The 28,000-nt window shown below is 44.2% G+C and overlaps 1 protein-coding gene across 1 annotated transcript in view; it reads left to right on the top strand.

Annotated features, from left to right (window-relative positions):
* LOC124788256 (troponin C-like) overlaps positions 1-28,000 on the top strand; it is a 63,184-nt gene that overhangs the window by 9,308 nt on the left and 25,876 nt on the right. Inside the window, exons 2-3 of the mRNA XM_047255457.1 lie at positions 19,692-19,722; positions 25,330-25,473. Of these exons, the coding sequence (XP_047111413.1) occupies positions 19,692-19,722; positions 25,330-25,473 (175 nt within the window). The remainder of the gene's footprint in view (positions 1-19,691; positions 19,723-25,329; positions 25,474-28,000) is intronic.

Here is a 28,000-nt window from a genome sequence, read left to right as displayed (position 1 = left end):
GCCTGTCGTTGACATCTTCTGGTCTTAAGGCAACAACGTGCATGTCTCCCCTGACGTAGTCAGTGCATCTCTTTACCGGTCTTCCTCGTGGTCTTGTGTTGCTCCTGTTTTTGCGACTGAGTTGCCTTGTTTTCTCATGACGTGGCGGTATCAGCGGAGACAGGCTTCCCTCACTTTGTCGGCGATCAGCGCGACACCAAACCTTTGCTGGACGTCTTATTTTTTACGTGGTCAGATCGTGTCAGCCCCATGGACCATCGAAGCATCTTCATCAGTTGTGGATTACTGGTTGCTATTAATTAGTACTTTTGTCGCCGGATTAGTGGGCGTCATATTATTCTGTCTGACCATCCTCTTCAGAGGTACGTTAGTTTTATCGAAACTTCTTAGGCGGATTCGGCCACAGTTCCTACAAAAAAACTCACGGCCCTTCCCTTTCTCATTTTTTCTATAACTAAAACATTATTCAGTTCCTATCAGTCTCATTGGTTTCTCCTGCCTCTTTTTCACTTAGCTATAACACATCCCTCACAGATTCATATCGAGTTGAAACACGGAAAACTGATTAATTTGTGGACGACATTAGACGTGTCTGGGAACAGAACCTACGCGCTAGAATATGTATGCTGAATAAGAATTCGGCTAGAAGAGTCTGAAACACAACGACTTTGATGGTCGGTCGATTTCATACGATGGAGGCCACTTAAGTTTTTACAAAAACCTTGAAGGAGAACTTTTTTTTGCAACGAATCGTCTTACTGGTTCTTTAAACAATAAACTTCAAAATTTTGCACATTTTTGCATGCGTTTTGATCAATTCCGGAACATTTTTTCCACTCTGATTGTGGTGGTTCAGAAGCACGGTCATGAAAGGATTCAACAGGTAATGAATATCACTGTCTTTTTTGAGTAAGAGATATCGTTAGGGGGGATAGATCATGTGAATACAGGCGGTGAGGCAGCAGTTGCGTGTTTACTTCCCTTGAGTAACCAATTGTTCGACTTGTTGCGTGGCAGCTGGTTTTGTCAAAATGATAGCTGGTCGGACATTTTCGTTTGTTTTTCATGATTTCATCGATGATTTGTGGCAAACAAATTGTTGCACAATAACTAGCATTAACTGTTCTTCGATTCCACGGTTGTGTCACATCCAGCGTAACCAAAGAAACAAGCGATGATTTTTGTTGAAGTGCTTCCCGTACGGAATACTCTTGTTGTTTTGTTTCTATCTTGAAACACCCGAAAATCTGAGTGCCACTTAGTTTCCGTCTCGTACGGAGACGACCAAGTTTCATTTCTGTTGCGATATTGTATACATACTTTCCACTTCTTCGACCGAATTTTTTGAGCATTTCCTTTAACCAGTAGACAAAAACGCTGTCTGAGCCTCGGTATATTGAGAAAAGCTCTCCTTCACAAAACCGCAGTCTCGAATGTGTTTCCACTTCACGGTAAGTTCCTCTTCACACAGCGGCGATGTTATATATATCTCAAAGACTGATTTCGAAAGCGCATCATGCAAAACTATTGTAGATGCTTTTTCTGAAGATGCTATTATCATTAAAAGTTGAACGAAGTCACTCCAGGCGTTGCTGTTGATATAGGTTTTAGAAAAGAGTAACAATAATACGTGGTTTTCACTCCCGGTCGTCATGTAGATACCTCTTGTAAGAGCTACGAACTTTAACTGTAGCATCACGATACATATATTCGCCAATGAAATCTGTCACAAACAATTAAACCACAATTTGAAAAAAATACTATTGTCCATACGTACAGTACAGGAGGGTAAAAAGGGCGTGTATTACCTATTCTTAAAGCTGTCATAACATAACATAAAATATCTGGTAGGTAGCAAAGCAAGTTTTAAACCCAACCTAAAATCACATCTTCCGAACAACTTATTGTATTCCATGGATGAATTTTTATTTAAAAACTTGGATCCTCTAAAACGAAACCTAGTTTTCAATTGTAATTGCACGAGTACGACTAAAAAATATGTTCATTAACGTGAAAATTAATCACGTACACATATCCTGTAAAGTGACTAGTTCAAAAGCCTTCCGATAAAAGAATCTTACAAATGATCTACGGAACGTGTAGTTAACGAAGGTCGTAAAAAAAGTTATCGAAAAAACCTTCATGTAGATTTCCAATATTGCACACTACTATGTTTTTTTAAAAGCTCACTATAAACTAACTAATCTACCAGCTTCTGAGATGCCAGTGTATTAACAACAACAAATGTGAAATTTTAAAATAATTGTGTTGTCATATCTCAAAGCGTCATCTACTGGCGGTTTGTAAAAACTCAAAAAGCAACCTGTGCCTGGACTTCGACCAAGGTCGCAACTTTCTCGCAGCAGGTAGAGTAACCTGGTAAGTTGCGCCTATGTATGAATTACTGGTGACTCGATGTGTATGTTAGTTAGCATTTCCCACTTCACTTCTGTACCAATGGTTACTGTGTTTCGTAAGTATACGATGGATTTCAGATATGCAGCGCTTGCTGCGGTAGCGTGAGCAAACCTCTGGTCTGAACAAGTGGAACCAAAGTTTTAATTCTCCACAGGCACGGGCATAAGCGGCGCTTCGGTTCACAGAGAATAATTTTCTACATAATAACGCTCACCTCTCCCAAGATGCGCAATAAAATGTGTAAAGATATTTTAGTACTCAACATGGTTTATCATATCTACAAAGAAAATAGGACCACACTATTCGGTTAGGCGATACGGCACACTACAGTTCGATCTTCTGACAGTGACTTTTCATAAGAAACATGGACTTTCGGATGACGAAATTTTTGTGCTTTGACTATACACGTATCCACTAACGTGAAACCACGCCACATAACTGGGGAATATGTGCTCCAGTTCCGCAGGTCCATGGATACCCGCAACTCACTAAAACCATGTGCAGTACGCTAGACGCTTTTCTCTGTGCGGCGCCTTCAATTCCTGCACACTACGACCATAATTACGCACGAATTTTAACTTATTCAACACTTTCTGAGCTGTACGATACGATATGTGAAACAGAAAAGAACCTCTTAAAGAGGAACGTAGCATCACATTCCTCGCCTCAGTCAGTTTACCGTCCAGCATTATGGCCAGACTCCCGTTTCTCTTCTTGTCTGCAACTGATCCTCAAACCAAGAAAATGGCAATCAGTCTTGTTATTGTTGAACTGTTCGACACAGCTGGATGTTTGCCACAAAATGGGCCTACAATGCGTGCATAGGAGCGACTGGCAAAATACTGTTCGACGATGAAAACTCGTTGCTGTTGGGAAAACTACATGTTTACCTACCGATGAACTGGCAGTGCTACAAATTTCATGTGGCCTGTACCAGTTTCGGTTCCGCCTTGGATTGCTGTCCGTAATACATGTGCCGCTATCTTGTGGTAGCTGACTGAACGAATACAGTGCAACTCTTCATTATACACACATTTATTTTCATGCCCGCAACTTTTCGATCACGTTGTATAATCTATCAAAGTAACACACTTCAGTTACAGTCCAAATTACTGTTTAGTCGTATGAGGTGTGGTTATAAAATAACGTGACTATATCAGTAAATAATTTTATTTCAAAAACATACAAAACATACATAGTTGGTTATTGCCATACTCAGTGTACTTCACCCCTCTATCCCTACAACGGTCCATGTGAATTTTCCATTGGTGGGAACAGTGCTAAAAGTCTTGTTCCGTGAGCTCCTTGAGGAAGCGTGATCTTTTACTTTCTCTGCTACAAGGATCTGAAATCTTGTTCCTCTTAATGCAGATTGACCTTGGAGAATAGACAAAAGTCACATGGTGACAGGTCAGGCCGATAAGGTTGGCAGTCCAGCACTGGGATGCCGTACGTCGCTAGAAAGCTCTTAACAGACATTCGGTATGAGCTCGTGCGTTCCCTGGATGCGGAACCCATGACTTGTTCTTCCACAACTCTGTTCTTTTTTTTATTTTCTCACGGAATTGAGCAAGAATCTCAAGGTAGTAATGTTGATTAATAATAATCTGACCTTCTGGATCCCGGTGCAGATACACAATTGCACGAATATAGGAAAAAAACCAATCATCGTTGCTTTTAATCTTGATTTGCTCATTTTAGCTTTTTTCGCTCTCGATGAAGTTGGGCCCCTCAAATGGATGGACTGGCACTTAGTTTCTGGATCATAAGAGAAAAATTAAGATTCGTCATATGTTATCACTCTTTCCAGAACCTAGTATCATTTTCAGTGGTATTCAGAATCTCAGTACAAACATTTTCAAGAGGTTCATTTTGTTCGACTGTAAAAACTTTCGCCACCAGTTTCTCACACGTCTTTCTCATGTTCATTTGGTTATGTAAAATTTGCCTTATGCATTCTTGCTCAATTCCTACAGTTTCAGCTATCGATCGAATACTCAACTGACAGTCATATCGAAACGGATTACCTACTTTTGCGATATTTTCATCTGTTTCTGATGTTGAAGGGCGTCCCGGGCACGAGTAATCATCAAAATATTCTTGGTCATCGCAGAAGCACGTGATAAACATTCCGTGCCATACACGTATTTTAGTAACAGATAGATTTCAGCAGCAGTATTTTCCAAGTTTAATGTGAAAGTTCACGACGACTCGTTGTTGTGTTGTTACAGTTATCATTTTTCGGGCAAAACAAAGTAACAGCTCTTATACAAACGAAAACCACAGACACCAGATACGTCGCATTCGACAGCGCTTCAAAGCTATTGGTTGTTATCTTTGACACATCCGTAGTACTGTGATAGCATCAGTCCCGTTAGTTTACAGCCACACCTCGTACATTGGTGGAACACGACAACCCACAAAATTGTCGACCTCGCAATCCTCGAAATTAAAGCTTGTTAATGGGAGCAACTACCTGACGCATACCATATTTTTAGACGTCTGTAATTAGACGGCGAAACAGGGTGAACATTCTCGTCTTATATTTATCGAGACAATTTGCTGTGGACGTGGCGTCACAAATGCGCTGGCGAGCTGACGGCGGACGCCTTGCACAACGCCGTGCCGCAATCTGCGAGGCTCATCCGCCTTGCGGGAAGCGCCCTCCCCAGCACGGCAGGAGTGGAGCCATTAAAAGGAGCCGGGCGACGCCGTGTGTTGAGCGCACGCTCGTAAAACAGTAAAGCTACGCCAGCCGCAGAATTACAGCTGTACACGTCAGCTCTAACGAGCAGACGCAAGACGCGACCTATTTTTATGTGTTGCACTTTCGTTCTGGTCGCAGTCCACGTAGCTTGCTAAATACTACGAACTGAAAAAATTTGTTACTACTCGTTACAGTGTGTAATCTCGAGGCACGTTACAGCTGCTTTCGTAATACAATTGTGAGGTCTCTCTTTTGATTCAGCGAGGTGTGTTAATAATGCCACCAACAGATACTTCGACACATGCAGTGCAATGTCGAACCTACTGGCGGACCTAAAAGTGCACTACCATATGAAAAGTCAATACTTCACGGAAAAATGTAGGCAGAGAGGTTAAAATTAACACACTTGCCTGAAATGACATGGGGGTTTATTGAAACAAAAGAAAAATTGCTCAAAATCACCAACAGATGCCGCTTCATACATGGTGATAATTATTGAACTTGTAACTACATGAAATAAAATCGTCATTACTTCTGAAAGGTTTGAGTTACGACATTCAAATTGCACTATTGGCCGCGGGACACGATGGGAATTTGTGTGCGCATGCATGGTTTGGTTTAGCGACGAAGCCCACTTTCATTTGAATGAGTTCGTCAATAAGCAAAATTGGTGCATTTGGGGGACTGTGAATCCGCATTTCGCGATCGGAAAGTCTCTTCACCCTCAACGGATGACTATGTGGTGTGCAAATGGCTCTGGTTCAAATGGCTCTGAGCACTATGGGACTTAACATCTGTGGTCATCAGTCCCCTAGAACTTAGAACTACTTAAACCTAACTAACCTAAGGACATCACACACATCCATGCCCGAGGCAGGATTCGAACCTGCGACCGTAGCAGTCGCGCGGTTCCGGACTGAGCGCCTAGAACCGCTAGACCACCGCGGCCGGCCTGTGGTGTGCAAAGTCCAGTCACGGAAATAGGTGCGATATTCCTCGATGGCACGGCGACTACCGAACAATACGTGAAGGTTTCGAAGATGATGTCATCTCCAGTATCAAAAGTGATCCTGATTTCGACAAGATGTGGTTCATGCAAGACGGAGCTCGAACCCATGAAAGCAGAAGAGTGTTTCATGTCCTGGAGGAACACATTGCGGACAGTATTCTGGCTCTGGGGTACCCAGAGGCCACTGGCATGGGTCTCGATTGGCAGCCATATTCTCCGGATATGAACACAAGGGACTCCTTATTGTGGGGCTATATTGAAGACAAGGTGTACCACAAAACAATTGCTGAGCAGAAAACAACTATTCAGGAGCTCATCGAGAGCATCGGCGTTCCGACGCTTAAACTGTTCGGGCACAATTTCGCCGTTCGTCTGCGCCACATCATCCGTAGTGATGGCAGGCATATCGAACATGTCATAACCCAATACCGAACATCTGTAGCGGCGTTTACATGTTGAATAACGCCGTAGTTTGTTTCTGATTTACGTTTTTTCGTATAGTTCAACAATTCTCATCCTGTGTGACACAAAAGCAATAATTAGCATAACAACTGATTTTCAGAAAAGGCGATGTTCTTTACAACAACTGCACGTGTCGGCCGTCATTCATAAAAAATACCTACTGTCGAGAAAAAACGTGAAGAGTAACGTACAGCACTTCAGCAGGTACGGTGAGAGATTTCCGTCGGATGTTGTCTTTTAGCATCGGTAATGAGGTCGCACGACCAATAATCACGCTGATCGAGGTCTGGGGACTGGCAGGCCAAGCGTGTGTAAAAGGGCGGCTCAGAACGCGATCCTCATCAAATGATGTGCGCAAGGGGTCTTTCATATGTGTAGCAGTATGGATTGGAGCGCCAGGCAGGTGTTTATCAGCCAGGCTAGGGAAGATGGGATTCTGAAACACATCGGCATACCTCGCACCCGTCACGCTGACGGTTCGGACACCAGAACCCCACATTTTCTTGAAGAAAAGGGCTCCGATCACGACTGAAGTGGTAAATCGAGAACCCATCGTGACTTTCTCGTCATCGAGTGCGAGTTTCACGACAACTGTAGGATTTTCGGTAGCCAAAATTCTGCAGCTGCGGATGTTGACAGACCCTCAGAGTGTGAAATGCGCTTCGTCGGTCCACATTATGTTAGACAATAAATCGTCATCTTTTCCCATTTTTTTAAAGTGTTCACACCGCAAATGCTCTCCGCGTCACAAAACCGGCTGCTAACAGTTCGTGATGACGCTGAAGTTTGTAGAGATAGCATTGGAGGACAAACTTTTGCGCTCTCCAAACAACAGACGAGCGCCGACTTCACCGTGCGGAGAAGAACCCGTTAAAGTCTCGATTTCTTCTGAACTGTCCGAACAGCAGTAGCACTTGTGTCTGGTCACCCACTACGGGGCCGATCGTCTGAACAACCAGTGCCTTCGAAATCCGTACTCATTTTTTTCGTACTGCCACTTGGCACCGGACTTTCCCTCGTTCGAATACCCTTCTTATGGTGAAAAGCTGCAGCGGCGGATTCTCCATTCTGATAATACAACTTCACAAACGGTGCCTTTTCTGGTAAAACCAACATGCTGCGATTGCTGGCGCATCTGACTCTCTCACTACGGCTTATTTTATATGCGATTCTCATGCGGCGTCACTGACCTGTTGTTGTCCAGTGACATATGTTGGCCGAATTTTGAAGTAATTTTTGGTGTCAATAAAAGCTCGTGTCATTTCAGGCATGTGTGTCAAGATGTACATGATTCCGTGAATTAGTCCATTTTCAAATGTTAACAAGCTTTTGGGTCACCCTTCTGACACTCCACTCCTTTTCACGTTCGTCAGACATCAACAAAAACACCCTGTGAATGCGTTAGCGTCACTAGAATAAAATTTTTGGGTTAAGTGTGGACCCTTATTTTATGAAAGAGCACGTTGGGCTTTAGCTGTACACAGTTTATTTAATTTCTGGATGGTTGTCAAAGAAGCACACGGCTTTAAATAGATTGTGGCATGACAATTTCAGAACGGTTGACAAAATAATGTATTACGTCCTGTTTAGTGGAAATTACATTGAACACAACAATATCAAATTTAAATTTCTTACTGCTAGACAGTGAAGTTGGCCAATATTATGACATATCATCCGATTCCGGTTCTAAGTTTAGTAATATTTAGAATGACAATCAAGTCTACGAAGGATGCTTAGTTTTTGTGACAACACGAGCAAAAGTTTGCTCAAGGTTGCCCGAGTTCACGGTGGACGCAAGCTGGTGAACCAACAAGTTTACGCCTCTGCCTGCGGCATTTCCCTTCAGCTGCGATGTTCTGTCGGCTGCATGGCTGCTCTCGTCCTCTGAAAAGCTTATAAAAAGCTAATCAAAATCTTTACTGATTTTATCAGCTGAAACTGACCTACGTTTCTCGTTAGGCGAGAAAACATGCACTCATCCCTAGTCTGGAAAATATGGCGATATACACGTGCATAGATTGTGCAGTGTGTATACTTCAATGCCCTTTCAGTTCTCGCAAGAACAATTAACTACATGGCTGTTTGTTTCTTCACTATCGGAGCTCAACGACTCTTCAGCTAATTTCTATCTGAATGTCAGCCAAAGTGAAAACAGGGTGTTCACACAAAAATTCCCCTGGCGTTGTACAAGGCGTGATGCGCCCTGAAGTTCAATGGAGAGTCTGTGATGTTTTCGGTATTGTGTCATTCGTAACAAACTGCCCGTTTTTTTGTGCTTCACGTCACGGCTTTCTCAGAGTAATGGGAGCGTTCCTTTCATCTTGTGGAAACTACCCCTGCCAATCGCAAAGGGCCTACCTCTAAACGGCGTCAAAATATCGCCCCTTTTTCTCCTTCCAAGTTTATTTCAGCCAATCGTAAATTTTGTACCCGCTCCTGACGCCTAAAGTTACTCTCGTACATCACGAGCCTTTCACTTGATCAGCTGCGTCGCTGGTCCGTGTCTATCCATCTGGAAATTCCCCGACGCAGTTTTCTATGGAATTTCTCCGTTGCCAGCAACGCTGGGCCGCTACCTGCTCCCCTCGATGTATCGCCCGGCATGTTCGTGTCCCTCTAGCCGCAGGTCACCAAACCCTGTTAGAAGCCTTTCGTTATATGCGGGCCGTGACGACACAACTCGCGTCTGCCTCCAAACTAAAACGTTTCTTCCAGCAGCTTCTTGCACCTTTTGCTCACTGACATGCAGGATTCGGGTTCGGTGTGTTAATACGTCGAATAAAGTATCATTACATTTTGGTATGCTAATCTGCTCACCATCGCCGAAGTATGTCAGGTGGCATATCCATCTACTTGTTACGACACATAAAATCCCCTGTAAGGTGCGAAACTTACATTCATTCAAGCTGTCACCTTACACCCTGTAGACACAGACGTAGTTGTGGAGTGGGCATAACACAACGTTGTGTCGACCTCAGCAAATTATTATACGAAGGCTACTTTTTCCAGCCTCTGATCGATAGCGAAATGAAGACCACAGTAAAAATGAAAAAAATTATTCCCAATATTTACCTACATCTACCAGCTACTTCTCTACATAGTCACCGCTCCGTTCCATTTGTCGCTGCGTGACACCAAATTTCCAATACCCTCGTCATAGAATACAGTCGTCTGTGATTTCTGCTAATTCCCTATGGTGGTATCCAACTCGTTGTCTGTGCAGAAATGTTGTCCACACAGCCAGCGGTTTATGTCAGGAAGGAGATGAAAATCAGAGACGCCAAGTCCGGGCTAGTCCGGACTGTACGGTGAGTGATCAAACACTTCTCATCGACAATGCTTGAGGAGCGTCTTTGTTGCGTCTACAGCGTGCGACAGAAAACTGTCACGAAGAAGGAAACGCATGACAGTTACGTGACGCTACTGCATGAAATCATCCTAAATTCAACAGCAGAGCTTCACACTATTCTCTAGGCACCTCGACGTGCTCACTGTGCTCTCAGAACTAAGTTGCCACGTGTATACTAGAGACATTGCAGAAAACGTTTTCGCAAAGCTTCATCGGATTTTCACTGTGGTTTTCTTTTTACGGCCGACCGGAGGTTGAAAAAAAAATAGAAGAAACAGCCCTCGTAGTACGTTTATAGGTGGAGAAAATCCGATGAAGAGCGACACCCTTTGTGATGAGCTTCTTCAGTTAGCGTTACCGGGATGCTCAAAAGACACCAGTGGCAGACGCTACGACGAAGGTGTTTTGTATCATGAAAAAGTTTACGTCTAAAATTCCTACACCCTGCGTTTGATGAGCAGTCTGGCATTGTATTATTTCCTGATGCGTCGCATGAGAAATGGAGGAAAAATCGGATAAATTAGAATTCATATACATAGGCCTACCGACAGTGGACTCTCTCATAGACCATTTGCGAACGGAACAGGGAAGGAGGAAATGAGAATGGAAACAGAAGTACTCTCCGTCACACCGTAACGTTGCTTGCGGGATATAGAACAGAAAGAGTGCTACGCCACTGGTGACGAGGAACCTCATAGCGGTAGGTTTAGCCTTTCAATCCGAAAGGGTTTCGACGCAGGTAAATGACTAATGTCGGCAAATCATGTGCATACATTCTGTCTCTCTTTCTCCAAGTCCTTCTCTTCTTCGTTTTCTCCTACTATCTCTGTCGCCTCCCCCCTCCCCTCTCCAACGATCGGCAACTGAGTATTCACTGCTGGGCCAGTGCTATGTTCACGTCTAATGTAGCTTTATCTCACCCTAGGACAAGTGCCTGTTTGGCAACAACGTCAGTTAACTTCATTTTGAACGAATGGCGGTGGAGCTGAGATGCTTTATTATACACTCCTGGAAATTGAAATAAGAACACCGTGAATACATTGTCCCAGGAAGGGGAAACTTTATTGACACATTCCTGGGGTCAGATACATCACATGATCACACTGACAGAACCACAGGCACATAGACACAGGCAACAGAGCATGCACAATGTCGGCACTAGTACAGTGTATATCCAGCTTTCGCAGCAATGCAGGCTGCTATTCTCCCATGGAGACGATCGTAGAGATGCTGGATGTAGTCCTGTGGAACGGCTTGCCATGCCATTTCCACCTGGCGCCTCAGTTGGACCAGCGTTCGTGCTGGACGTGCAGACCGCGTGAGACGACGCTTCATCCAGTCCCAAACATGCTCAATGGGGGACAGATCCGGAGATCTCGCTGGCCAGGGTAGTTGACTTACACCTTCTAGAGCACGTTGGGTGGCACGGGATACATGCGGACGTCCATCGTCCTGTTGGAACAGCAAGTTCCCTTGCCGGTCTAGGAATGGTAGAACGATGGGTTCGATGACGGTTTGGATGTACCGTGCACTATTCAGTGTCCCCTCGACGATCACCAGTGGTGTACGGCCAGTGTAGGAGATCGCTCCCCACACCATGATGCCGGGTGTTGGCCCTGTGTGCCTCGGTCGTATGCAGTCCTGATTGTGGCGCTCACCTGCACGGCGCCAAACACGCATACGACCATCATTGGCACCAAGGCAGAAGCGACTCTCATCGCTGAAGACGACACGTCTCCATTCGTCCCTCCATTCACGCCTGTCGCGACACCACTGGAGGCGGGCTGCACGATGTTGGGGCGTGAGCGGAAGACGGCCTAACGGTGTGCGGGACCGTAGCCCAGCTTCATGGAGACGGTTGCGAATGGTTCTCGCCGATACCCCAGGAGCAACAGTGTCCCTAATTTGCTGGGAAGTGGCGGTGCGGTCCCCTACGGCACTGCGTAGGATCCTACGGTCTTGGCGTGCATCCGTGCGTCGCTGCGGTCCGGTCCCAGGTCGACGGGCACGTGCACCTTCCGCCGACCACTGGCGACAACATCGATGTACTGTGGAGACCTCACGCCCCACGTGTTGAGCAATTCGGCGGTACGTCCACCCGGCCTCCCGCATGCCCACTATACGCCCTCGCTCAAAGTCCGTCAACTGCACATACGGTTCACGTCCACGCTATCGCGGCATGCTGCCAGTGTTAAAGACTGCGATGGAGCTCCGTATGCCACGGCAAACTGGCTGACACTGACGGCGTCGGTGCACAAATGCTGCGCAGCTAGCGCCATTCGACGGCCAACACCGCGGTTCCTGGTGTGTCCGCTGTGCCGTGCGTGTGATCATTGCTTGTACAGCCCTCTCGCAGTGTCCGGAGCAAGTATGGTGGGTCTGACACACCGGTGTCAATGTGTTCTTTTTTCCATTTCCAGGAGTGTAGTAGTTTTTCATCTTTCTGCGTTAGGGCCTTATAGGGACTACCTTTTAATTCTATTTCTTCGTTCGTCATTATTCTTCCATTTTATCCGTATTCCTTCACTGTTTCTCTATGTTTCTTTTTCCTTTCTTTATAGTACATATCCTTCCAGAACTTTTCATTGGGAAAGGTTCCTTCTAAAGATGTATCTTTCCATTACATGTTCTTATGTTGCTCGTTTCTAAATATTTGTTGACCTCTTGAATCCAGCCAGGTTGGTTGATTTGGGAGAAGGAACCAAACAGCTATGTGATCGGTCCCATCGGATTAGGGAAGGAAGTCGGCCGTGCCCTTTCAATGGAATCATCCCGGCATTTGCCCGAAGCGATTTAGGGAATTCACGGAAATCCTATATGAGGATGGCCGGACGCGGATTTGAACCGTCGTCCTCTCGAATGCGAGTGCAGTGTGCTAACCATTGCGGCACCTCGCTCGGTCCTTGACTCCAGGTGGTTGTTCAATCCCCCGTCCGCTAAAAGATAGCGGAAGCTCATATTGGTTCGTATTTTTTTTCATTCATTTTGTAAATTCTCGCAAAGAACATCAGTATTTTGTTCCTCATTGTTTCTGAAATGTTTTCTGTGCTCTGACAGATATTAGGTCTACAACTTTGCTTCCACCGTTTTGCAATAGACGGAAGTAGCGGCAAGTGGGGTTCAGGTTGTTGGTAACAGGTGTAATACAATAAGCTTAGGAATCTGTAAAGGTAATGCCATAGAATATTAGTCGATTTGTGATTGCATCATAAGGTCATTCTCGATTAAGTACGTCAACTTATGTACCGATTTCTCGCCATTTGCCGGAAGTTTTAATTTGCTGATTTAACATGAAGAAATCTGTGGCTGTGGCTCTTAAAATGCTGGGTAAGACCAACGGTGAGGGAACTATTAGTGGAAGAACGTGAAGAGAATGTTTTCAATGCCTTAAGAACGGTGATTTTGATGTTGAAGACCGGCATGGCGGAGGAAGACAGAACGTTTTCGTTGCTACTGAAACAGACGAAGACAATCGCAGGACATCATTATCAAAAGCAATTGATGCGTTCGATCCCAGAACTGAAACACAAATGGCCACAATACAGCGATAGACACGTAAAGGGAATTTTTCAGTAGGTCAGTGCTGGATCCCATGTCGCAAAACCCGTCAAAATATACATGGAAACGTTAAAATGAGGAGTCCTATCCCTCCCGCAGTATTCTCCATACTTTGCTCTCTCTGACTACAGCCTTTTTCGATCAGTGGCACACAGTCTGGCTGACCAGAACTTCCGATCATATGAACAAGTGTAAAACTGAATCGATTCGTGGATCCCTACAAAAGACGTGATTCGTATGCTATCCGAAATATGGGAGAATGTAGTGGCCAGCGATGGGCAATACTACGAATTATAATTTTTTGTACGTTTACCACAATAAAGCCCCGAACTTCGAGAAAAAACGGCAGAAGCAAAATTGTAGACCTAGTATAATAGTTAATTCTTACTTTTCAAACCTCTGAAAGTTTCACAGGACTTGACACTGTTCCTATGTTTGTTCTTTCTCATAATTCTAACGTTTCAGGTGTATGAGGTGGCACTAAAAATACGCTCGCTTGTAGGCATTTGGTTATAACTGCTGTGTTGTAGTGCGTCATTATAATGTTTTTAGATACTATAAGTATTTTTTGTTCTGGGTATCTTAGTCATATCGTAAACTCTTTCCTTTGGCGTATCCTTTCATTTACAACAGACGTGTTCTTTAATTTTTCCCTCTCAAATACATTTATTTCTTCAGCTTTGATATTGGATAAACGTCCAGTCTTAAATATTACAAAGGGTTATCATATTCGCTATGATATTGTTGAGGGTGACTGGTTCGTACTGCGGCATTTACCGGGCTTGCAAGAAAGTCAGAAAAACCATTAAAAATGCTGGATAATTTATTTTTATCTTTGTTGCTATTGAAAGGTATCGGCGAATGTCACTACATGGTTTAGGGAGGTGGAGGTCCTCGCGCGAGAAGTAGTCGTTGTCTGTACTGTCCTGCACTCCACACTTACACAGAGGGCCAATCACGTTACGCAGTCAACTTTACCATTGGCCGGTAGGACCGCGCTAGATTCTACACAGCAGCTTTCTGTACTTCAATTGTTTGAGAGGTCGTCTGAGTATACAATTTTGTGTATCTGTGTGAACGACAGCTTAATCCAGTAACTGATGACGTACACGAATGTGAATGGACACATTCGATTTGAGGCTGTTGCTGGAACTCGAGGTGCCAATAGTCTAAGCGTCAGCAGTTCTGTATTTGAACGGCTCTCACCACCCACGGCATTAACGAGAGCAGCCGCTGTCTGCCAAGAGCGTGAAACGATTGCACTCGCCATCAGATGGCAGCAGCGTCGCGACCGGGGATTCCCCTGCTTGCAGGGACAGCCGGCCTTTGTGCTCGGCTAGCTGCCGGCTCGACCCGCTGCAGAGGTGGATTTGCCGTTAACAAAGGAACAAAGCCAAGCAGCATCCAGCCTCTGATTCAAAGCACAACGGGATTGATTGGCATCTCTGCACTGAGAATTGGAGGGCTGAAGCGGGTGGCTTAAAAGCGGCGTAATCGTAAAAGACGCGCAGATGGAATACTGCTATTTAATCATTTTGACCTTTACAAATAGTTATTTTACTTCACGTAATTCCTTTGTCATGATTAATTAACCTAATATCGCGTAATTCACTTTGTAATAAAATAGCATGTTTAATACGAACAGAATTAATATCAACAAAAGATACGTGAGAGGATAATTTTCAGGATTTCTTTTGTTTTTAACACGTTGTTTTCGGCTTTATAGATTCTAAGGAACGTCTAGTGCTTCCCGCTGTGATAAATACTGTTACACTTAATTTTCAAAATTTCGTAGCTAATATATACATCCGTGCTACACCGGGTCTGCTTTTGGGTTATTGGAAGCTTTATGTGGCACGTTCACTCTAATTTTGTTCACGTTTCCCCTATGGCACATATAGTGCGAGAAGATCCCGGACCGGCCGGAGTGGCCGTGCGGTTCTAGGCGTTACAGTCTGGAACCGAGTGACCGCTACGGTCGCAGGTTCGAATCCTGCCTCGGGCATGGATGTGTGTGATGTCCTTCGGTTAGTTAGGTTTAAGTAGTTATAAGTTCTAGGGGACTGATGACCACAGAAGTTAAGTCCCATAGTGCTCAGAGCCATTTGAACCATTTTTTAAGATCCCTGACAGCTGATAGTGTTGTTGCCAAGTTTTAGCTGCTAAGAGCAAAAGTTTGCCGTCAATACCGAAAATCATTGTCACCTAAAACTACCGCTAACTACTGCCGTATTTATCTGTTGACATAGAAAAGTTAACAAAATAACGTAACGCGATTTGTCTCGGTAAATGAGCGTAACAGCTACACAAACCTCATATTGACAGTGACAGATCTGGTCGAACGGACTGTGAATGTCATGGCAGTGTCCTTTTTTCTGCTGTTTTGCAGCCTAGTGATGCTACCAACTGGCCCAATCGAAACGTATTTTGTCTTTTTGTGGGAAAAAGTGCCATTCGAACTCATTTGTTATGTATACCGGTTGTACAAAAAAAATTTACACTTGAACATAAATCCAGATGCTAGGCAACCCTGTAGGTTATGCTATTCCGTTTGACGACGAACGGCAGTTGTAAAATGTCCTCAATACGCTGAAAGTGCCAGTCGTGGTCACATCAGTTGTTCTGTGTATTTGTGAATGCATTATGAAGGTGGTACGTGGTTCAGAACATGGCCAGCGTTGGTGCTCATATGGTGGTTCCTTCCGTGTTTTATGTCTCAAGCAGCATCATATCCAAGGTTTTTACCACATACAGGAAAAGCGGAAAATCGTCATCCACTAAATCACAACACAGGCGAAGTGTGTGTTCAGTGATCGTGACAGACGGTCATTGAAGAGCACAGTGATGAAAAATAATAGGCAGACAGCTGCTGTCATTGCAGAACTCAATGTTGCAATAGCAGCACCAAAAGAACACGAATGGAGCTCCATAATCTGCGAACTGCAGGGTATAATCTGGGAATGGCAGGGCGAACTGCATTTGCAAAACCAGTGAACAGTGATGCGAATGATCGTAACAGGAAAACGTGGTGGCGAGCGCATAAAACCCGGATCGTGGAGCAATGGAAGAAAGCCGTAAGGTTGATTGGGTCTTGCTGTACACTGTTTCCAACGTCTGGCCGAATTTACGTCCCAAGAGTGAAACATGGCATGGGTTATATGATGATTTCGGCAGGCATATCGTGGTGTTTCATTTGCATCATGGTTACTCTAAAAGGTCGCATTTCTGTCAACGGTAATTTGAACGTTTCGGCTGATCAGCTCCTTCCCATCATACAGTGATCGCTCTCCGATTGTGATGCTGTGTTCCAAGAGGACAGGGCCCCTGCTTACAAAGCTCTTATAATGCAGGACTGGATTTGAGAGCACGAGGATGAATTGTCGCATCTCCCCTGGGCACAACAGTCACCAGGTCTCAATATTATTGAGCCTTGGTGGTCTAGTTCGGAAAGAGAACGCGTGATCGCTATCCATCTCCATTACCCTTACCTGAACTTACCACTGTTTTAGAGGAAGAATGGTAAAAGATTCCCCTCAAAACTATACAGGATTTGTATTTATCCATTCCGAGGCGTCTGGAAAAGTTTGGAATGTCCACAGTTTTCCTACACCGAATTAGGCATGACAAGGTGTTGTGTTTTTTGTGTGTTTCCGTATTTGTGAATGTCTGTGTGTGTGTGTATGTGTGTGTGTGTGTGTGTGTGTGTGTGTGTGTGTGTGTCTGTGGGCGCGAACGTCGTGTTTTGGTGTTATGGAGCACGGTGTCCAAGGGAAGTTGGAGTGGTATAAGAAATAAAAGCGTAGAGAAATAGAACTTGCTTTAAGATGTTAATTCTAGATGATGGCTAACTTACGTTTATTTGTCTCTTATCACTTCAGTAGCTCTGAATGCGGCGATTTTCTTTTTTTAAAAGGAACTTCCTTTTATAATTACTCATTCGCAAGGTCCATATACATCGGTAAGCCAAAACATTATGATCACTGGAGGCGCTGCGGACACACGACGCGGTAACAAAAGTATGTAAGCGGAGCAGACGCGGAAGGAAGGACACCCTACTGAAGATATGGGCTGCAAGTGGGGAAGTTCATAGAGATATGCGACTTTGACAAAGGGCATGTTACTATTACGCAGAGGCTGTGAACGAAAACAGCGAAGCTGGTCGAATGTACACGTACTACTGTCGTGAATATCTAGGGAAATAGGTAGAAGGACAGTGCAACCACCTCAAGGCTCTAAATGGTTGGACGTCCACGACACTTCACAGAACGTGGGATTCGGAGGCTTGTCTGCTCTATAAAGTAGGACAGATGGTGATCTGTAGCATCTCCGTCGAAAGACCCTGACACTGGTGCACGCATAGGTGTTTCAGAGCACACCGTTCATCGTGCGCTGTTGAACACGTAGCTCATCAGCAGACCACCCTTATGTGTTCCCATTCTGACCCAACGACATCGTTAGTTACGATTCCAGTGGGCGCGGGACCATCGGGATTCGACCGTCGCTCAATGGAAACGTATCGGCTCTTCGGGTCAATCATATTTTTGCTACACTAGGTCGACAGTCGTGTCCACAGACACCGTCACCGAGGTGAACGGCGACTCGAAACGCGCAGCGCACCACAGACGCAGGCTAGTGTGGGCAGTATTATGCTATGGCAGACATTCTCCTGTGCTTACTTGGGACATACATCCCTTCGTGCTCGATGTCTTCCCCAATGGCGATGCCATCTTTCAGCAGTATAATTGTCCGTGTCTCGAAGCCAGAACCGTGTCATAGTGGTTTGAGGAGCGTTATGGTGAACCCAAGTTGCTGTCTCGGCGACCAAATTCGCCTGATGTAAATCCCATAGACATCATCTGAGTTGCTACAGGACGCCATCACTGCGTACGCAAATCAGCGGCCCGTTATTTATGCGAATTACGTGACCTGTGCGTAGACATCTAATGTCACAAACATGCACAAACCTAAGAGCAAACTGTCGTATCCCTGATACGCAGAATCAGTGATGTATTTCGTTCCAAAAACGGACAAACAAGCTGTTAAGCAGGTGGTCATACTGTTCTTGGCACATTAGTGAGTAGTTTAATGCTTTTTAGATGTTCCTCAGCGATGAACTAACTGCTCTCTACTGCTTCTAACATATATTCATTATACCGACATTCATTTTCGCAACAAGGAAGTAACATAGAGAAAGATTACAGCTGATTTTGGCACCTAAGGAACTATCAGTGGAGGTATAGAGTGATTGTTGTGTGTTTCATTACTGGGTCTGTGCTCATATTCACATAAACGGGTACTGAAATAGCAAAAATAAAAGTTGTTTTTTAACTGTTTTTCCATTACCTAATCGTTAGTTTTTTGTGAGTCCTATTTATTACCGGACGGTGTGAGTTTTTCACATATGGTGAGAAAGAAACCAGTTTGGTGGTATCCTATACTGTTTTCCCAGGTTTTTACGTCGGTAATCGGGGTTATCCTAGGAGAACTATCCCATATCATATTAAAGCAGTGAAAAATTGTGTGATAGATAAACGACTGTTTGGATTCAAAACCGGAACGAATCACATTTTCGAATCGGAAGAAAATCTTAAGGTCATCTGAGGTAAACTTCCTGTTGAAGAGATGATTAGAAGTGCACCAAAATCTCGGTTAGGACAAAAATGAAGAACCATTCTGAGATTCACCTTAGTCGATTTTGGAAAAGCGTGAAAAATCAACCTGTGGACGGGCATGCAGGGGCCCAGCATTTTAACTAATGCGCCACAACGCTCGTTTTGCCGCCGGCGTATTACATAAAAACCACAGCTGTCTTAGCGGGTTATTTTACGGCTGAAACCTTATGGCCACTAAATTTCTCGTATAGCGTGAAGTAGGTGTCAACTGATTCCAGGTATTTTCTTACCTTCTAGAATGGAAGCAAGTACGCATTTTTGTCGTATATGGTCTACTGTAAATCAATAATAGGAACGACATGACAACTGCTTAAATGTAGTCTGTTTATATTTACGATGAGTAGTCTTGCTCAGTTATCATTCTGCAGTACTATATATTTATAATGCCAGTGTCAAAATGACCTCAGTTTCAGTGATTGTGAGTCCAGTTCCATACATGTTTTAGTATTAGCTCGGTAGGGAGTTACTGCGAAAGTTACAGAGTTAATCTTATCACTCTTGTCTTGTCTGTTTCAGACGGACGCACTGGATTCTGAGCAAGTCCAAAGTAAGTAACAAGTTTCATGTACTTATTAAATTAATCATTTGATGACCCAGTCTAACATCCAACCAACCTTTCTTCAAACATTTTCCGAATTGTTAGTTCTAATAAAAGAAAACATCTATTAACAATACTATAGGCAGGTACAGTTAAATCTTTGCACTTTTGAAGATAGTAATTTATGAACCATTTAGTCGTTACCAGTTTTCTTCCAACCGAAACTGTCAGTACGATAAAAGTGAAACTGAAGACATCATTATCCACAGCCATCAAGAGTAAAATGGATTGACACAGCTAAATAATTTTCGTATGTAGTCTACATTCAGTTTCCCTGCTTTTGTGTGGAATGCACGCAGACTGACTTCTTCATATACACTCCTGGAAATTGAAATAAGAACACCGTGAATTCATTGTCCCAGGAAGGGGAAACTTTATTGACACATTCCTGGGGTCAGATACATCACATGATCACACTGACAGAACCACAGGCACATACACACAGGCAACAGAGCACGCACAATGTCGGCACTAGTACAGTGTATATCCACCTTTCGCAGCAATGCAGGCTGCTATTCTCCCATGGAGACGATCGTAGAGATGCTGGATGTAGTCCTGTGGAACGGCTTGCCATGCCATTCCCACCTGGCGCCTCAGTTGGACCAGCGTTCGTGCTGGACGTGCAGACCGCGTGAGACGACGCTTCATCCAGTCCCAAACATGCTCAATGGGGGACAGATCCGGAGATCTTGCTGGCCAGGGTAGTTGACTTACACCTTCTAGAGCACGTTGGGTGGCACGGGATACATGCGGACGTGCGTTGTCCTGTTGGAACAGCAAGTTCCCTTGTCGGTCTAGGAATGATAGAACGATGGGTTCGATGACGGTTTGGATGTACCGTGCACTATTCAGTGCCCCTCGACGATCACCAGTGGTGTACGGCCAGTGTAGGAGATCGCTCCCCACACCATAATGCCGGGTGTTGGCCCTGTGTGCCTCGGTCGTATGCAGTCCTGATTGTGGCGCTCACCTGCACGGCTCCAAACTCGCATACGACCATCATTGGCATCAAGGCAGAAGCGACTCTCATCGCTGAAGACGACACGTCTCCATTCGTCCCTCCATTCACGCCTGTCGCGACACCACTGGAGGCGGGCTGCACGATGTTGGGGCGTGAGCGGAAGACGGCCTAACGGTGTGCGGGACTGTAGCCCAGCTTCATGGAGACGGTTGCGAATGGTCCTCGCCGATACCCCAGGAGCAACAGTGTCCCTAATTTGCTGGGAAGTGGCGGTGCGGTTCCCTACGGCACTGCGTAGGATCCTACGGTCTTGGCGTGCATCCGTGCGTCGCTGCGGTCCGGTCCCAGGTCGACGGGCACGTGCACCTTCCACCGACCACTGGCGACAACATCGATGTACTGTGGAGACCTCACGCCCCACGTGTTGAGCAATTCGGCGGTACGTCCACCCGGCCTCCCGCATGCCCACTATACGCCCTCGCTCAAAGTCCGTCAACTGCACATACGGTTCACGTCCACGCTGTCGCGGCATGCTACCAGTGTTAAAGACTGCGATGAAGCTCCGTATGCCACGGCAAACTGGCTGACACTGACGGCGGCGGTGCACAAATGCTGCGCAGCTAGCGCCATTCGACGGCCAACACCGCGGTTCCTGGTGTGTCCGCTGTGCCGTGCGTGTGATCATTGCTTGTACAGCCCTCTCGCAGTGTCCGGAGCAAGTATGGTGGGTCTGACACACCGGTGTCAATGTGTTCTTTTTTCCATTTCCAGGAGTGTATTTACGATCTGTGGGACACCACCTGAACAAAATACGTTGTGCATTTATTCTTTCTCATCTCGGTTCTCTGCTGCACAAAAGACGAGTGTCGAATCAATCTCAGCACGTCTTACATTTAAGTAGAAGCAATTTACTTGGTACATCAATGTTTGGGTCCAGAAGGGTTGCTCCAATGCGGATGCTATTTATACAGGTACACTTAAATAATAAAATATCAACAGTGGTACTTTCTGTCATCTGATCAAGGCGTCTGGTTGTGTAGATCGTATTACTCTCTTATAAAAAGTTACGTTTTATGGAATTAATGGCCTTACAAACAACTGGTTTGAATCATACTTAAGAAACGGAATAAAACCGGTTGCACTAAGTAATTCAAAGAAAATTGGAAGAATTAAGTGGACTCTTTCTAAATTTTGAGAAAATAAACTATATTCAGTTATGTAAAACGAATATGTCGTGCCAATTATTGATGCAGCACACGAACAAGAGTCGGTGAACAGGGTAGAATGCTCCAAGCTAGGACTGAATGATGCATATTACTGAGCTGCTCATACAGTTAACTTCAATTACTTCTGCTGATCGTATAACTGCTGATATAGGAAACAAATGAATGATTTTCCTAAAATATTTCCTCTCAATAATGTCTTATGGAATAATTTGTTGGCGTTTTAACAACTCTTCAAATGGTTCAAATGGCTCTGAGCACTATGGGACTTAACATCTATGGTCATCAGTCCCCTAGAACTTAGAACTAATTAAACCTAACTAACCTAAGGACAGCACACAACACCCAGCCATCACGAGGCAGAGAAAACCCCTGACCCCGCCGGGAATCGAACCCGGGCGTGGGAAGCGAGAACGCTACCGCACGACCACGAGATGCGGGCAACAACTCTTCACACACATATATATTCAGTAATGAAATTCATCATGAATAATTCATCACAATTTTATAAGAATACCAATCTCTTCACCTAAAACACTAGAGGAAAAAATGATCTTTATGACCCATTACGAGTGCTGTCAGTGGATCAGAAAGGAGTTCAACATGCAGCAACAAATATTTTTAGTCATTTGCCGAATAATAAAGTACCTGATTGGTAGTAAAGCAACTCTTAAATCTAACCTACAATTATTTCTTCTGTACAACTCCTTCACTCCATAGAAGGCAACAAAAATTTTTAGTCATTTGCCGAATAATAAAGTACCTGATTGGTAGTAAAGCAACTCTTAAATCTAACCTACAATTATTTCTTCTGTACAACTCCTTCACTCCATAGGAGAATATTTATTTAAGCACATGTAGCCTATAAAAATACTAGATTTAAGAGTTGTTGCACGGCTAGGGCAGGAATATTATATGTTTGTTTGTGTTACATATAGGCCGGAGCGCCATTTAGGAACTTGTGAATGGCCAGCACGTAGCTATCCATGGAAACTAATCGTGCGTACGCAAACTGTAAACTGACTCGATCAACATCATTTCGCCGGCCGGAGTGGCCGAGTGGTTCTAGGCGCTTCAGTCTGGAACCGCACAACCGCTACGGTCGAAGGTTCAAATCCTGCCTTGTGCAGGGATGTGTGTGATGTCCTTAGGTTAGTTAGGTTTAAGTAGTTCTAAGTTCTAGGGGACTGATGACCTCAGATGTTAATTCCCATAGTGCTCAGAGCCATTTGAACCATTTTTTAACATCACTTCGTTAAAAGAAGTTGTTCGAAAGGTCTATGGAACATATAACTAACTAACCAGTACTGTTCACTCTTGAGGTTTTGCTATCGTTCGTAACCAAACAATACTCTGTTAAACTGTTAACTCTGTTTTTCATTTTGGTGCGTTATGTGCGAATAGTTGTATGATGAAACACTTGTTGCTATATTACTCCTACCACCTACACGTCCTCCTCCTTAGAATGAATAGCCTGTTGGTCGTAACGAGGGCAGAAAAATGTTGGTAACACTCCATGAGCGTAGACTTCACTTCTGTGAACTGTCCCACTCCGCTCTATATTTGTATTCGAATTACTAGAATTGGCATCCGATGGAAGCTCGAAAGGAACTATAACAATCACAGCGAAATCGCGGTGAAAATTATTGTGCAATTATTACTAATTGTGTTACGCCAACAGTGAAGACTTTACCTATTCATATAATCTTGTCGCACTGTTGGTGGACACGTACGGAGACATTGCAATTGTCTGGAACGATGTCCCCGCCAACAATAGGCATCATGTTAAACAGAAAATAATGTGCAAAGCTACGTCTGTCTGTCGAAAATGATGCCATCAACGAGCTACGGAGCGGTCGCTAAAAATCTCATTCATTTGTGAGAAAAACTTTTAAGAACCAGCAGATGCAACAAACAAAAACAGCCGGAAAGAATGGAGTTACGCTGTGTAATTAAAATATTGATATGGAATTTCTAGCACGTAAGTTAAATGAGCTACAATTTGAAATTTATATTATTCTCATGGACGTGATGCAGACAGTTCGGTTTTCAGTAACGTCAGCAGTAAAAGATACACTGCAGACAGGTGTTTACTTCGCATTCAATGGCTAGAAACTAGTTTGTAGAACGTTTACGTGATGTTAGTACGAAAGGAAAAAAGAGACTGTGAGCATCGAAATACACTGCCAGAGGATGCCCACAAATAGCGCATAGCTTCATAATTGTAATACACTGAGGTGACAGAAGTCATTGGATACCTCCTAACATCGTGTCAGACCTCCTTTTGTCCGGCGTAGGGCAACAACTCTTAGTCGTTGGAAGTCATCTGCAGAAATACGGAGCCATGCATACTCTACAGCCGTCCATGTTTGCGGAAGTGATGCCAGTGCAGGACTTTGTGCACGAGTCGACCTCTCGATTATGTCCCATAAATGTTCGGTGGAATTAACGTCGAGCGATTAGGGTGGGCAAATAATTCGCTCGCATTGTCCAGCATATCAAACTAATCACGAAAAATTGTGGCCCGGTGAAATGGCGCAATATCATCCATAAAAATTCCATCGTTATTTGGGAACACGGAAGTCCATCAATGGCTGAAAATGATTTCCAAGTAGCCGAACGTCACATTTCCAGCCAATGTTCGGCTCAGTTGTACGAGAGGACCCAGTTCATTTCATGTAAACGCAGCCCATACCGTTATGGAGTCATCACCAGCTTGCACAATGACTTGTTGATACCGTGGGTCCATGCCTTTGTGTGATCTGCGCCACACTCTAACCCTACCGTCACCTTTTACCAACTGAAATCGGGACTGATCGGTCATCTGCTGCCATAGCCGATTAACGCCAAATTCCGCCGCACTGTCCTAACCGACACGCCTGTCGTACGCCGCCACATTCATTTGTGTGCTTATTCCATCCAGTGTTGCGTATTTGTTAGCACTGACAACTATGCGCAAAGACCGCGGCTTTTGGTCATTAAGTGAAGACCTTCAGCCACTGCGTTGGCAGTGGATAGATATAATGCCCGTGTATTTCGGAATATTGAATTCCCTAACGATATCCAAAATGGAATGTTACATGCTTCTATCTCCAACAACCATTCTGCATTCAAAATCTGCTAATTCTCGTCGTTCGGCCATAATCATGTCGGACATCTTTTCACATAAATCATCTGAGTACAAACAACAGCTCCGCCTATGCACTGGCCTTTTACAGCTCGTGTACACGAGACTGCTGCAATCCTTATATGTGAACATCGCTATCCCATGACTTTCATCACCTCAGTGTAAACCCTCGTGATCATAGAACCCTAATACCCCGAAATGCATAGAACAACGCTGTCAGCTGGTATGGCGTGTGTGTGTTGCAGTGCTCAAGCGGGCCTTCTCCATGTTCGACTCTGGAAAGACGGGTCGCATCGACAAGGAGAAGGTGCGCACCATCCTGCAGACTCTCGGGCTCATGATCGACGAGCTCGAGTTGGAGGCGCTTGTCGCGGACGAGGACAAGGACGGTAAGGCGAGCTCTGTTATTTTATGACACCCACTGCTCAGGCATTACGTGTTTCATTTATTTATTCTAGAACGCCTAGGGTCATCAGACTCACTCTTACACTTAACAGGCGCTCTACATATTTTAGATGAGATTCATTACGACACATATGGATTTGAACACTTAGAAATAATTTTTAGAGAGTTGAAAGAGTAGTAGATATCGAAGAAAGTAAAGCACATTTTATATTCGTGAATGGAAAGAAGAGGAACAAGGGTACGTTACAGGCAGATGGATTTTAACTGACTTCTCGGGCAACAATGGACGGACGACAAGAGAGAAAAAAGGAGAGGAGAGAAAAGACGAGCGTTATGTAACACAAATAATGAAGAGACGGAAAGAAAAGTGGCATCACTGACTGACAAGCGAAAAGAGAAATAACTGTAAAGAGAGGAATTACCGTCTGACTCGCTACTTTTCAGACAATACAGACCACAAACGTTAGTGTTTAAGGAAAAGTTTTGTAGTCGACAAAAAGAAGTGCTTGAGATTTTTTTAAAAAAATCAAAAGAGCATCGAACTGCGCAGAGTGCAGGTTAGCATGTTCCAGAGTGGACAGCGGCAACAGAGAATAATAAAATATCGTCAGATTACCATTCAAAAGCGGTAATATACATACAGACGGCTAGTGAGCTTGCAGTGAACACTTCAGATCCAACTCAAGCTACCTTGTGTTAGGGATGGTGTGATCGATGTTTTAAACATTCAACGTGTTGCTACCTAGGCAATAAATGTGAGTGGATTCCCGCTATGCCTTGCTCGTACGGTAGTGGTCAACGAGCAGTGACATTCCGTCACTCCATACGAAGAAATCTGCGTATGGGGAGCAGATGGCGTTTGTACTCCTCACATATACTAACCGACAACAGGCAGTGTAGTTCGGAGATAAAGAATGAATTTTTCGGATTACTTCAGAATGAAGCTACGAGCCCCAAACTAGCAGCAACAACGGAAGACAAATAAGTAAAACAAACACAGTGTTGCTGTGGAAATTTTATTAAAAAAGCAGCAATAATGTCTAAAAAACAAAGCTGATATGTAAGTCATTAGTATAAATAAGGTAGCTGTATGACAAAAGTTAAAGGCCACCAAATGCAGGAACACAAAATTCTTCGCCTGGAAATGACGAGAAAGAAACTCGGCCAAACGTTGCTACAACACAACGGCAGGACTTGGCTGATAACCCGAGAAAATTTCATCAATGAATTCCTTGACAAACCTCGCATTCCCAGAAAAGTGAGAAGGAGTCTGCGAATGTGTCTGTTTAAAGGTTGCGCACAGCTAAGTGAGGCCGCGTGCTGCGGCTATGATGACAAAATAGGTGTTTGATTCCTGGAGGGACGTACAGCGCTGCATACAGAAGACCTTACGAAGAAGACGTATTTCACATAAGGAGAGCGCGAATAATTCAAGAACAACTAAAACCTATCTTGCAGCAAATTTGCCAGCCACTACAAATATTCTTATTGCTACCATAGTCACAGCAAATTTGTTTTTTAAATTTAGCTGTATCCAAACTTGTAATAGAAAATAATTTCACTGTTGTGGAACTGCTGAAGCTGATGTAAAGGTGTTTCTATACTAAAATACTCATTTTTGAGTGTCGACAAATAACACAGTCAACATTTGTTACGTGATACCATCTGATATCATTCCCACATACATGACCTATGCATTCTTGAATATATTTTCTCATTCTTATCAATGGTAACTGTACTCATATAAACATATTAATGCTTTCCTATCAGTGAGGTGAACGGAAGGAGTGGATTTAATAATATAAACACTATGTTTCCTTAACTGTTTCTTCAGTGTAGACAAAAATGGTAATAGCCAAATTCGGAGAATGGGTCTGCCTTGGGAGTTGTTTGGCTTCACTCTTATCAAGCTACATCCGGGCATTCTCAACCGTCGGCGTACAGCCACCATCCTGTTGAAAAATGCTATCCATAGTTTGGAATAAAGCATGCAGCGTACAATTCACATGGTGGCTTACAAGGCTCCAGCGTTACCACAGAACTAAGTGAAAGTGTCTACATCGCTGCCCAAATCAATACAGAACCGTCACTGTCCATCACGCTTCACAATTGGGAGATGAGCGACCGTTTGCATTCGCTATAGGTAAACAGGTCATGCGATATGGAATGATGTATGTATAATTCGTTATATCGCATCATACCTCTACCCTGGCCAAGTAGCTTTGGAGTAGCTTGCACTGCTGAAATCGCTTCTTTGCAATCATCTGGTTTACAATCTCCTTGCCAGCAATAGATATACCGAAAATATTGTGTCTGTATAGCTCCTACGTTCTCTGGGCGTACATGTGCTTAGAACTAACTTTGTCTGTGTAGCTGTTATTAGAAACAAAAATCTTCTGTAACTCCATTCTGCCACTATCTGTAACTGCAGTTACCGTACTGAACTTAGCGGATTAGATTTCCCAAATTTTTTTTATGTTTTCATGGTACTTAACATAACTGTGGTACCTC

The sequence above is a fragment of the Schistocerca piceifrons genome, chromosome 3, assembly GCF_021461385.2.
Source record: "Schistocerca piceifrons isolate TAMUIC-IGC-003096 chromosome 3, iqSchPice1.1, whole genome shotgun sequence".
NCBI classification, from domain to species: domain Eukaryota; kingdom Metazoa; phylum Arthropoda; class Insecta; order Orthoptera; family Acrididae; genus Schistocerca; species Schistocerca piceifrons.
This window is presented reverse-complemented; position numbering and strand designations above follow the sequence as displayed.